Genomic DNA, 13,867 nt, shown 5'->3' with positions numbered 1-13,867 from the left:
CGGATGTATCGCAAATATGTCTGTACAGAATTTCGCTGAGGTTTTTTTTTGTGTGTGTGATTTTGCGCCCAAAAATGCTTGATTTTTCTGCTGCTTTTTTTTGTGATTTTTTTTTTTGCGGAAAACTACTTGAATTGGCAAAATTGCAATTGCACAAAAATATTTTGCACTGGCTTTCTTGGTGATGCCCAAATCTGCAGAAAATCGGCAGTAATTTAGAAAAATTGCAAGCTCCTCTGAATGTTGTGGAGTTTGCTTGATTTTGCATTGATTTCTGCAATCGCAAATTGCGAAATCGTGGAGGGACTGATTAAAACTGACAGTTTCGGTGCTCAGTGCTCAGCCTATTTGGCAACTTTAAGAAACGCCTCCTGGATGAAGCTGCTTGAGAAGATGCCAAGAGCATGCAAATCTTCCTCTTACTATAATTTCTGCGTTATTCTAAAATATGTATAAATGAAATAGTAAAATATAAGAAAAATCTTCCATGAGAAGGTTAGCAGGTTGGTAAGAATTTTGTCATATTCTGTGGGAAATATGTTTTTGTACACGTTCCATGAAGCATTTTTTTGGATTGTCTCCTGCCTAGCCAAAATACAGGCAAAGTTTTAAATAACGAGCAACAAAACAGTTGACTGGAGAGCCTCAAATGGAGTTTGTGTACATTGTCTAAGTGCTTCTAGTATAAATATAGCTCGCATACATGTTATGGGCATGTAGCTGAATAAAAATGAAGCCCAACTTCTGCAAAAACACAGTCTCTGCACCAGGTCAAACCAATCAGTTTACAAGATTATGAAAGTATTTATACCATGGCCTGTCTGAATACTCCATCCTGATTGGCTGGAAAGTGTATGGCTAAATCCTATACCGCACAGGTAGTTCCAGTCATTTTAATCACCGTTCTGAATGAAAACGCTGCTTATAAACAATTGTAACCATAGTAACATACAGTTTCAGTTGCATAGAGTAGTTGAACTCGCAGCTTCGTTACTAGTTGAGAGATAGAGATAGAGGTAATTCACACATGTATAATCTGTCTTTCTCTCTCTCTAATAACCATTTATAATCATTCATTTAAATAAATGTAATCTTATCGCATTACTTTACTTAATCTCTGTATGATTTAAAGCAGGTAGAATACTAGATCTAACGATCCGTATATAAAATAACCAATAAAAATTCAAATCAAATTTTGCACTGCAAATATTAACGACAGCTTTAACTTGACAATGCTGGCAAGTGACCATGGTATAACCGGGATAATTCACGGCTAGGTGTGCATTACACTGTCTGTACAGGATTTTGCTGAGTTTTTTTTGTAATTGTAGCAACCAAAAATGCTTGATTTTGCTGCAGCTTTTTTCAAAAATTTGGATACAATTTGTGGAGTTTTCCGTGTTGTTTTTTTTGGGGGCAGAAAACTACTCGAATTGGCGAAATTTGCACTGTCTTTCGTAGTGCTGTTTGTTGAGATCTTTTAGCTGTACTCATGTTCGACGCACACAAATCGAAGGCGGGTTTGGCTGAATGCACGTTGTGATGATGTCACATGCCGTGTCTTGGCCCAAATCTACGGTAAATCTGTGGTACTTTTGAGTAATTATAGTTCAAGCGCCTCCAAATATCGCAGAGTTTGCTTGATTTTGCGTTCATTTCTGCAATCTCAAAATCGCAATATCCTGTAGGGACTGATTACACAATTTTAATGTACTCTGTAGCGGCAACCACGGGCATTAAAATCGTGTAGTGCACACCTAGCTATGGGTTATTCTTTAGGTATTATTCATGGATGCTTTTAGTGTAGACACAGCCTTCTCTATAACTATTATATTGCTATTTCTTAACCAGTATCAATCTGTTATATTTGTTGCAGATGTCCTATTTTTCCTCATGTCGTGGATTTTTTTCCCTTTCACTTACCTCTTTCACTTCAGTATCTAGGTCGACACTCTGTAAGCTTCTGTTGCTAAATTACGTGAGAAATCAGTGACTAAATGTGTGCTTTAATGTGGGTCCTGTGCAAGGTTTGTGCTATGTCAGTGAACATGTTCACTGCGTAAAAAAATACACCAGTGGATTAGATTATAAAACATTAATGCTTATTAATGTTGTGCTTATTAATGTAGCGCTTATTAAGATTTCTACATTTTGACATATTTGTGAGTAGCTACATTGGAGAATTTGAAAATAAATATGAACTATACGTACATCCATTTAGCTAATATAACTGGTGATGCATTTTGGATTTTTGAGTCTTTCATTATAACACGTTAATCCTGGTTTAATACATAAATGCTGGGTTTGAGTTTGACACTTGTGGTTTAACAAATAGCCACACCATCTTACTGTTGTAAATTGGTTTTCATGGATTTGGCCATGTGCATTGGTTTTAGCTGGGCATAAGCTACCCACTTAACTCTCATTATTTAGCTTATGAAAGCACATAACAGTGCCTGTGTCTGTAGGCCAGTTTGCATAATCCTTTAGGGTCCACTCTTTTTCCCAGCTCACTAAATGCATTCTGTTGTAGTGCCTCTTCCTGCATTGCTTATTTATGCAAGACCACTAGTCGCTGTGGAGAGGCTCTTCCTGAGACCTTTGTTTTTACATGTGTGTGTGTTTGGCTGTAGTTGGTGCTGACTGAAAGCACACACTCAGATGGCGGATCTCAGTGCCCAGAGAGTCATGCCGAGCTGCCGCCCCCGCTGGAGCGAACAGGAGGCATCGGAGACTCGAGACCCCCCTCATTTCAGTAAGTATTTGATGTAAGCACAGCGAATTAACTTTTATTACAGGGTTAGTACACATATAGTGCAAATATTGTTTCATAGCAATAAACTCGAATTACACTATAAACACAGCAAGAGACTAACGCATACTGGAGCTGTAATTAAAACTACAACCTTAAAAATCAGACCAGGACTAGATTTAATGGCTCCATAGCATAGTGTTCTTAGGGACACTGGGTTATGACTTCATGGAAACGTTCCAGGAATACATCACAAAATACTGCACACATAACTACCAAATTACGGGCACAGGCATGCACTCATATATAGTCATGAGGCTTCGGGATTTTTATAAAACGACTGGATTAAATATCAGGAAAAACTTATCACACAGAGGCGTAAAAGGTGAAAAGTCGCCTGGATAAAAGGAACAATGAATGCTGACATAACAAATGTGTCTTCTAGTTTGTCTGTGATTATTGAGATTATTCAGGACAGTTGCAGCTCCGATTTGCGTTTCCGTTTGCAGACGTTTCAGAAAAATCACTTCAAATTCGGATAGAAACATATCCCTCACAAAACTGATGATTCATCTCGGCCCAGTCTGGGGTCCTGACAGCAGCGGTGACTGCAGTAACAGATGTCTGTTGGCCAGCTGGAGACGAGGTCTGTTTATCATATTTATGAATCGGAGCCCAAATGCTGCTCTCATTTTAGGGTTAGATGCTACAGTCTGTGTGTGTCTGTTTCTGCTAGCATTCATGTCCTCATCTACTCAAACATGACCGTTCACTCATGCATGCAGACCAAACACAGACAGTTGAGCAGAAAAGTTTAGCTTAATCATATTTGCAATAAATCCAAATGAGATGTTGGTGTGTATCAGCAGTGTGTTTATTACTCCAGGGGCCACACTGACTCCATGCAATCTGTTACATCCTGCTGTCTCTTTATTTGAAATATAACTTTGTCTCATTTTTGCCCCCTGTGGGCCAGTTAGTGTTTTAACTTCCTCACCCACACACTGACATAGAGAAGGTTCTGTGGCCATTTCCTGTAGGTTTGACTGCCATCTAGCGGTGTGACCTCCAGGCCTCGTCTCAGCTCTCCTCCTTTCCCCTTTTGCTGCCATGTTACTTGGCTCTCGCAATCATCATCCAACAGGCTACCGGCCAATTTTCCTTCAGATTAATTCAGTCAATTCCTGGGTGTATGTTTCTCCCACAGCAAATCTGATTTATTTCCATTACAAAAGCTGCACTGCAGCATCAGTAAATAACCAAATGTTATCTCTGGTCTGTTCCCTTTGTGCTTTTGTGGTGTGTATTATTCAATAGTCCTGGTGAATACATTTGGAGGGATGAGGAGAGCACATGGTAGCCGGTCCCTGAGTGGCTAAACCGGATTAGCCGACATTAAAAGCTCCTGTCTCCATTACCCCAGGGACGTGGTAGGGTGCTACATCTGCCTTAATCCTCTCAAGGCTTGAGCGCACAACCCCCCACCCCCTGTTTGGTTTAATGGGGCTCAGCGGGGTTTGGAAGCACAATAACACGAACTGTGTATACACTGTATAAGCAAAGCAGGGAGGATTATGTTGCAGGCTTATATACGTAAAGCCTGGGTTGCGTTCCAAATTTAATGGGTAGATATCTATGAAAACATTGTAATACTGAAACTGTATTATTGCTGTATATCTACAGGGGTGTACAAATCTTAAATTCTTTACCTAGCCAACTGGGTAAGTCAAAGCTATTTATGTGCATTATTAGAGACTATGGAAAATAAGCGAGTACTTGAATCCCTGGTAGGGGTGAATTTATGCAGCCGTAGTCTTTATCCTCTGTTAATAATGTCTCTAAAGGCTTGTCTGGCAGTGGTGGCTCAATGGTTAAGGTATTAAGGCACGATCGATCAGAAGGTTGTGAGTTTCAAATCCACCATTGCTGATATAACACTGGAGTCCATAAGCAAGGCCCTTAACCCTCAACAGCTTAGTTGTGTCCTGTCTAAATATGACGTTGCTTTGGATAAAGGTGTCAAATGAAAAATGATCAAATGACAAATGTAAAATTGTTATGAGCTTGTTTCAGGCATCTTTATTTTTCACTCGATCACAGTTTTTGTGCTGCACTGTTCTGTATTTTGCTCAGTTTCAACAGCTTCCACATCCCTTCTTATGACTGATTCTGGAAATATTGAGGAAATCATAGCTCATTGAGGAATATTGAGGAAATCGTAGGCAACCAAAATCATTCCATAAAAGGCATTAAAATCGTTTAATGCACACCTAGCCATGGGTTATTCTTTAGGTATTATTCATGGATGCTTTTAGTGTAGCCAATTGGAATATTGGTTGTTGGACGTGCAAGAGAAAGTAGGTTTGTGAGTTGTAAAGCTGAACCTGCTTGTACGCTGGACAACTGTGAAGAAAAAAACTGCATGTAATCTGCATTGCCCAGACTACTGATTTGTCCAGCTGTACCTTGCAATTATAAAACTGTATGTTTGTATCCAGGGATGCAAAATTTATATTCAGGTGTATAGTGCTGCTTCATATTTTAAAATGCCTTGTATTACACTGTAAGACTTTTCAAGTTGGGATAAACCTGGGAACGAAAGTTCACCTGCTGCCTTAAAAACATGAGTAAACTCAATTTGCTTGAACTCAAAAGTAGTCCCAAGCAGTCAAGACAATGGAATATTTTTCATTTAATCTTTAATACTACACTTTAATAAGTTTCATTTTTGGAAACGTACAAACTTGAGTTCAATCTCCAAAACTTGTCATGACAATTGGAGTTAAATAGGAGAAATAAGTTTACATAACGTAATGGGGCTATCATGTTTTACAGTGTAGTACATGTCAGAATACGTGTAAGAACCAGAGTAGACTGCAGTTGTAGTTTATTATCCAGTTGGTGAAATGACAGCTTTAATCCACCAGAGAGAGACATCGGCTCACCTTACCGTGGAGGAGTAAGTGAGTCCTAGCGAGATGACCAACATCGATTTCATGCACGTTTTCCTTCATGTTTATTTTCCCTGTTCTTCTTTTCAATTCGCCATATTAATTTCCAGCCAATAGGCTTTTGTAATTACTGAAGCTTACAAGTTGAAGCTCAAATGGCTTTATTGAGATTTCAACCATATACAGTACAGCTGGTACAGTACACACTGAAACAAAACAGTGTTCCTCAAGGACTATTGTGCTACGTAAAACAACACAGAGCTACATGAGACTCCACAGAACTAAATAAGACTACACAGACCTACACAGGACTACATAAAGTTTCCAGCGCAAGACAGGACAGGACATTACTAAACAGGACACTAGGCAGTGTAAAGGACAGTTCTTGTGTGGAATAAGGTGATATTTCAATATAATCATAAATATTATTATATTATTATAATCATAAATATTATTATATTATTATAAATATGATAATAAATTAGTAAAACATAACATACTAATTAGCAGCAGAAGTACAGGTGGTCAATGGAGTATTTTGTTCATGGGTACCAGTATCGAATTAAGATTCAGATATAATGATGTTACAAAAGTGCAGCAATCACACTTGCACATGCACAGATTGGTGTGAGGTTGTTTTTCACACCCAGTCCGTGCCTGAGTCTTTGTGACACTGTATCTTTTCTCATTTGGTTCAGAAGGTTTCACATTATAATCATTTTAAATTGCAGCAAATTGTTTGCACACGAGTGTTAATTGATTGGTCGGGAATTTGGCAGGGACATTTCTCACTGGTATTCCTAAAGGCTGTTTTACATTTGCTGGTTAATCAAGCGCATTTAATTTGAGAAAGATAGAATACTGTAGTTGTTTTCTAATTACCAGAGGTGGGTAGTAATGCACTACATTTACTGCGTTACATTTACTTGAGGAACGTTTTGAAAAAACTTTTAAGAGTAGGTTTAACAGGCCATAGTTATACTCTTAGTCAAGTTCATTTTTAATCACAGAAATGTGCTTTTACTTCGCTACATTCCTCCGTTACAGTTATATATTAATGACTATATGTAGGTTTCATAATTAATTTCTATCATGTATGATGAGATCTTGAGTCTCGCGATACGCTGCAGTGGTCTGAATGGTCTAACACACACTCACTCTCTCTCTCTACACACTCTTTCTCTTCTGTTCTGTTCCACAGTCTGTTCTTTTGTTCTCTGTTGTCTTGTTTAAATGCAGATGCTGACAAGTTTGTGTTGTTAACATGTTGTAAAAAATAAAGACAAATAACCATTGGGAAAATGTTTGTTTTTTGGTGTGTGTGTGTGTGTGTATGTGAGAGATTTTGTGTTGAAAATGACAGGTTCTTTGTTACTGTACCCATCACAGCACAGGGATATTCTACTTCATATTGAACCCAGGTTTTTATATCATATAAACAGAAGAGACAGACTTTCAGGGAGAGGTGTGATACAGTTCTCCATGTAGTCTGAGATTCAGGATTTTCCCTTCATTTAAATCAGATCTGAAGTAACTAGTAACTTGCTACTTGAGTAGTTTTCTCATTGGATACTTTATTACTCTTCCTCGTGTAATTATTAACATTATTACTTTTACTGTTACTTGAGTAATTATTTTCATAAGTAGTTTTGCTTGTACTTGAGTAAAACTTTACTAGTTAAGTATTTACTGGTATTTTATTACAGTGTTATACATTCATTAAACTCAGTAACATTTTCTGACATTTGTATACATGCTTATTTCTATTGATAAATTTCTGCTGTTTATTATCTATTATTATCTTACAAGATCTTCATATTGATGTATATGTTCTCTAGAAATAAAAATAATTGCTATTTTCCAGTTTTAACGCAGTCGTATGCTGACTGCAGAACAGTGTTTTTGCATCCTACGCTATGCTCATACTGTTGCAAAACTGTAAGCCTGCTTTTGTCATCTCGTTGCTTTGAAAAGTTATAACGGCTGAAAAGATGTACGTTGAAAATGAAACAGCAGTGATCGTTTCCGTTTATATCATGTTGGTGCAGACTATTGTAAAACTGAGCCTCGGTTTACTTAGGCAAGGACTGATACCCCATGTTTCAGCAGACCAGGGTTCACTTGTTGTTGTTGTTGTTGTTGTTTGGAACCACACTGATGCATTTCACCAGTTTCATGAGGCAGGTGTGAACAGTAGGCTTGCAGTAGGCTTGGCATGCTTGCAAGTGAAGCTTGTAGGTAGAATTTTTTCAGCAGTGTTTCATGCTAGCGCTGATGTGCAGACGCAGTTGGTGTTCTGCATATCTGAATGTAAAAATGCAACAACAAAAAAGATATGCTAGATACAATTCAAAATTGTTTGTTTGATGGCTTTCACGCTTGCAAAGAGGTTTTTCTTTTTCAGATGCAAATGTCTGAATGACTTTTCCACCCATGCCCTGTCATACACATCTCATATATTTTGTTTAGTTTTGTTTAATTTTGTTGAACGTAAAACCAAATCAAGTTTGAACTCAGTGGACAGATGAGCCTAGTTTGTTTTGCTGAAGTCTGTACCAGTGTTTGTTTTCTTGTGACGTTGTATGTTTTTCTGCTGGTTTGTTTGGTTTCCATTGCAGTGGTTTTTAAGCTGACCAAACTTTTCAGACTTGAAGGTTATGTGATTGGCCAGGAATCTGGCAGCATGTTCTTTGATGGACATTTCTTAGTGGGTTCTCATTAAGGATTGGTTTCCCTCTGCTGGTCATTTGTATTAGAGAAAAGATAGAACACTATAAGTGTTGGCTACCTGTTAATTGGTACAATATTAACTGGTAATCAATATGTATAGTATTGTAACATTTTGTTAGTGTACCTCTTTTTCATGAGGGTACCTACAAGTTATTAGCGTACCCCTAGTTCAGTGTTGCTTCTGCTTGCACTGATGGAGCTATTTTCTGCATTTATAATATGCCAGTATTATAATATAACGTAAATAACAATCTCAATAAACAATGTTTCTGCACAGACTTATTGAGCTGTAGGCGCATTTATGTTGTTCATTGAGATGATTCATTTAAGCCCTGTAAAGGAAATGAGAACATATACGTTGGTATGTGTGTGCAGATCGAGAAGCGACAGCCTCCACAGTCCTCGCAAATAGCGAAGGTTGAACTTTACTTTGGCAGTACAAGTGCGTAGTTTCTTTCAAATACTTTTGGGTCAGACCTTCATAACTTTCTTTTGAATGCGGATTGAGACACTCTTTTTTTTTTTAGGCAGATTGGGATTCACTTGTTTCCTGTCAAAACAAACTGAAGAAAAAGTACCCTGCAACAAATAAGGTGCTGAAGGTGTTAAAATGCTATAATAGTTAAGCCCCTTCTTTATTAATTTCCTGACGCTTCTTGGGTGTATGTGCAGAGAGACTCAGATGATGTTCTCACCAGCCTCAGGTTTCTCTCCAGCCCTGAACAGCATTCCACAATATTTAATGGAATAACCAGCCCCACGGCACATCCTCTCTCTCTCTCTCTCTCTCTCTCTCTCTCTCTCTCTCTCTCTCTCTCACACACACACACACACACACACACACACACACACACACACACACACACACTACTGCACTTCTGTACTGCATTGAGTGCTGCACGACCTGAGGACAAGTTACTTCTCCTCAATAACAATTATAATCTCAGACTCTCACCTGAAGGAGAAATACACAAGACTAACAGTGTTCATGGCTCTTAACAGTTGAACTACTTAGGATAATACACATTGAGAACTATTATCACAGTTCTTCTTATGGTTTTGTGGCATCATTGAAACCTATGTGTCTGTGTGTGTGTGTGTGTGTGTGTGTGTGTGTGTGTGTTTAGTGCCAACGCGGTGAGCAGTCGGGATGGACTGGACACAGAGACGGGCACAGAGTCTCTCGTGAGCCAGCGCAGGGAGAGGGAGCGCGAGAGGAGCCGCAGGGCACGGGACAACAAGCGTAAGTCATTCTGACTGTGATGTATCCGTGAACAATATACCACATATCATCTAGCAGCAGTTCATACATTTCAAAGAGCTAATGAACATGTCACAGATAAGGACAGGTCTGTTTTGAAAGAAACAGTAACCACAGGTATGGGATTGTGTTTTTCCCCATGACAGTGAATCTGGGGACTTCAAAAGTCAAATAGAGAACAAAGCTTAGTTTCTTTATAGCTGGCAGCCCAGAGACCTGTTAGTCAAACCTGCGCTTGGATATGAGACCTAGACTGGCTAGCATAAGTCTTCTCTTATTTCCTGTTTAAGTTGTTGATTTCTAAAACCTTGAATTGTGATGTAAAACACCGTAATTTTTTCACTGCACATTTTAAAAACAAAAAAGTGGTCCAAACATGAGCCAAATGATCTGATGTTATTTATTTATTTATTTATTTTCCGCCACTTTGAGAGAAACTGGACGGGTCACAATGATGACAGTAAAAGCAATCATGTCATTAGTGACAGCAGAGTTGGAAGACGTGATCATTAATATTGTTCCTTTATTTGATTAGCTTGTTTTTTTTTTTAACCAGCTCATATCAGCTGCAATCAAATTACTGATGAAAGGCTCTTGACAAATGAAAGACGAATTTCGCTCAGTCACGTTCAAATCATTTTGGTGTAAACCTTCATAAAACCATGTTTTCACCAGTAACAAACTGAACCTTGGTTGGGTGCGGATCGAGATTCCTGTCACAGTCATAGCAGCAACAACCCACTCTTTTTACTGTGTTGATGTGTTTATGGTGTTGTGCATTGGGCGAAGCAGTATGCATATCTGATCAGCAACTAACAGTACTGTTCACTCCACCTACTGAGTACCATAAGGTTCTGTTGACACTAATCTTGGTAATCTTGATCAGGTGCCAAAAACCATATAGCTCGAACACTTGGTGATCAATGAAAGAAACAGTGCTCCAGTTTTCTGTTTCTGAAAAAAGGCCCTTTTTGGGTTGAATTAGAGGTGGACAGTATGACAAAAATATAATATAATGATTCTCAAAAGTGTTGCTTGGGGGCTTCACCATTTTACAGATTAAGTACAAAATTTTAACATCTACTGTTTCCTATCAGTTTGTAATTATAGAAACAAAGAATCAATAAAAAGGCATCACAATATTCGCAATATTCCATAAAAGTGTATTATGATGAAATTCATCGTAATATTTAATATTATATTGTCATGTCACCCAGCTCTAGGGTGAATGCAGTAGTAACACTGTAGATTACGTGATTACTAAAGTCATGGAAGATTGAGGTATTTTCCAGTCAGGACTTGGGAAGATTTAATGCTTATTTTAATAAAGTCTTGCATTTGTTTTCAGCTGAGTAATTTATGTAGTGTTTGTTTTCTTTGCTTTGTACATCCTGAGTTCGGTTTAAAAAAAGGTCAGAGGCAAGATGACAGGAAACATATTTATCCCCGCCGAGAGAAGCTTTTCTCATCAATACAGCACATCCTGGCTTTTTTTTTCTTCTTCTTTTTTTTTTTAAAGATCCTCTCATTTGAATAGATGGTTCTCGATTTGCCAGCAAAATCAAGATACAAGTCCAAGCAACAGTTGAGTTCGTAAGTTTACACACCCTTACCTCGAAATGATGAAACCAGATTACTGGGAATTAAGCTTTACAGTTATATCTTTATTTCCTGTGATAAAACTGATTAAGAACAGGATATTGAGATGATAATAATAGTAATGAAATCAAACTTATGTTTTTGAATTTAATAAAAATTGGTAATATATTCCTAAGCATCGATATGTTTTCTTCAAGTCTGTGAAAGGTCAGCTTTGCTGTTTGATATTTTGAGCTTGTTTGAACTTCTTATTCCTTAAATAAGACTTAACAGAGTAAATTGGTGTGGACTCTTTTAGGTGCTTAGATGCTTCAATGAGACACATTCAAATATATTAGCTAGAGGTGCTGTCATGAATCAGAGAAGGAACTCTAACTACAGTTTCCAGCAGCTACTGCTTCAGTGTCACATGACCACCTGATTTACGTTTCGGTTAATGAGCACTCTTGTATATAGCCACTGTTTGCACTGCTTTCCTTGTCTTAAGTTTGTCTGACTTACCTTTGTCTCTGCTGCCATGTTTTTGTCTTTGGTTTGTGTTTAGTTTTTGCCACAGTGTTTTGCCTTAGAGTTGTAGTGTCTTTGTATTTTGTTTTTTTGTTTATTAAATCTTTAAAATTCTGCAATTGCATCCGTCTCAAATTCGTAACGTGACAGGTGCTAATGAAGATAACTGCTGTCTCTAGGGATGTGACGGTGAGGAAGTTTTCCCACTGGTTAATTGACGTGTGACAACAATACTGGTACCACCGGTGGGCGGGCTTTTCCCCCTCACTTATGAATGCCCGTGCGACCGTGCACATTTCACTTTTTCTTTCAAATTAGTGGCAGTTTGGGGGCGGTGATTGCTTGAATGGTGGGTTCATTATTATTCTTAACGAAAAACATAACAACTACAAAACAGTACAATGACAAACTCACTTATATTAAACGTAGAACTTCTGAAACCAAATCGTCTGCCATGGTCATGTCAGTCAGCTCGCCTCACTCTGAATTCTGACTCCTGCTGCTCTGTGCTGCGACTCTGACTCATGCTGAATCGAGCAGACGCGTTCAGTTTTTAATCGTAGTGTCTGTTCTCTAGCTGAACTAAATTATTTTTATTACTATAAAAAGGCAAATCGACAGTGGGGACAGTGCCGCGGTAGCCAAGTGATGTAATCGGTGTGCGCCCGAACACCGTGTAACACCGGGAACACCGGCTATCACAGCAAGCCTAGCTGTCTTAGATGAAATCGCAGTAATATACAGGTTGTGTTGTAACAGGCTTTCAATACAAAAACAATCTGAATATATTTTTAGATGAACTGAAATATACAGTAAAGGCACATATATATATGTGTGTGTGTGTGTATATATAAAAAGGGGGTGCACAAACTTTTGCACTCAACTGTATGTCACATTCTTATCTTTTTTAAGTATCTGCTTGCTTTTCATGTTTGAATGCACTCTCACGATCAGAGAGCTGTGAACTGTTTCCCTTTTTAAAGAACTCCTGTGCTCTTCTTGGTGCAACATCAAACCCTGTAATGATTGCGCTCTTTTCCTCATGCTGTTAGAAGCTCATTAGTGAGAGACTCATTAGTGTGACTTCTTTAGCAGCAGCACTGATAAATGCCTCAAGCAGGGGAGACAGATCAAAGCGGTGATGTGTATGTGAGAGAGAGAGATTTTTTATGAACCCTTGAAGATGCCGTACGAGTGTCTGCCTCAATATTTCAAGTAACATGAATGTGTCCACTAGGGGTCAGAAAATGAAACACTAAATGAAAGTCTTGCGTATCACTGCAGAATAAAGATGCTGAGGGTCACAACTTACTTCCAAGTTCTAGGCGTTGTTCGATTTGATGGGGAACGGATTTAGGATTTTTCTGATTTCCTCTACACAAACAAAATTAAAGATGAGTGTGGATATCGCATACTAAAAGAGACTACATAATAAACACCTGCTACATACTGTCTTTGAAATGTAAAGTTAATCTTTACTAACCACATGTTCATGTTGACTACCACAACAGTTTATCTAGCTAATTAAATGAAACTCTATTTTTGTTTGTAAATATATAGTTATGTTACCCTGTATAAATAAAAAAAAATAGTTATGTGTGAGTATGTATTTCACGCCCACAATGACAACATCTACAGCTTCACCTTTCTCTCTCTCCATTATCTTACTGTATATGAGCACTTTCCGGATGCGCTCATTATTGTGCTGCGTCCGAGCAGTGCAAGGTTTGCAGTCAGATTAAAGAACTATATTGGCAATATTACTCTTACTGTAACCATATGCTATCGATGTCTGAGGCAGAGTGTATTTGCAGTCATTTAGGGTTCTTTCCTGGAATGATTTGGAATTTTTTCTGTACAGGATTTCGTGGAGTTTTTTCGTGATTGTTGCAGCCAAAAAATTCTGAGGATTTTTTATAAATTTTTTCTTCTTGTGCAGAAAACTACTTCAAGTGGCAAAATTGCAATTGCACAAAATAGTTTTGCTTTGTCTTTCATAGTGATGTTTGTTGGTAAATGAGAACTTTTAACTGTACTCATGTTCAACATACATGAATCAAAGCAGGC

General features: G+C 38.1%; 1 protein-coding gene across 1 annotated transcript in view; it reads left to right on the top strand.

The window, feature by feature from the left end:
• Positions 1-13,867, top strand: part of dvl1a (dishevelled segment polarity protein 1a) — a 44,506-nt gene that overhangs the window by 16,331 nt on the left and 14,308 nt on the right. The window contains exons 3-4 of the mRNA XM_017487484.3: positions 2,634-2,755; positions 9,561-9,676. Of these exons, the coding sequence (XP_017342973.1) occupies positions 2,634-2,755; positions 9,561-9,676 (238 nt within the window). The remainder of the gene's footprint in view (positions 1-2,633; positions 2,756-9,560; positions 9,677-13,867) is intronic.

This window comes from Ictalurus punctatus, chromosome 15 (assembly GCF_001660625.3).
Source record: "Ictalurus punctatus breed USDA103 chromosome 15, Coco_2.0, whole genome shotgun sequence".
NCBI lineage: Eukaryota > Metazoa > Chordata > Actinopteri > Siluriformes > Ictaluridae > Ictalurus > Ictalurus punctatus.
Note: the sequence above shows the minus strand (reverse complement) of the source record. Positions and strands in the feature narration are given on the sequence as shown.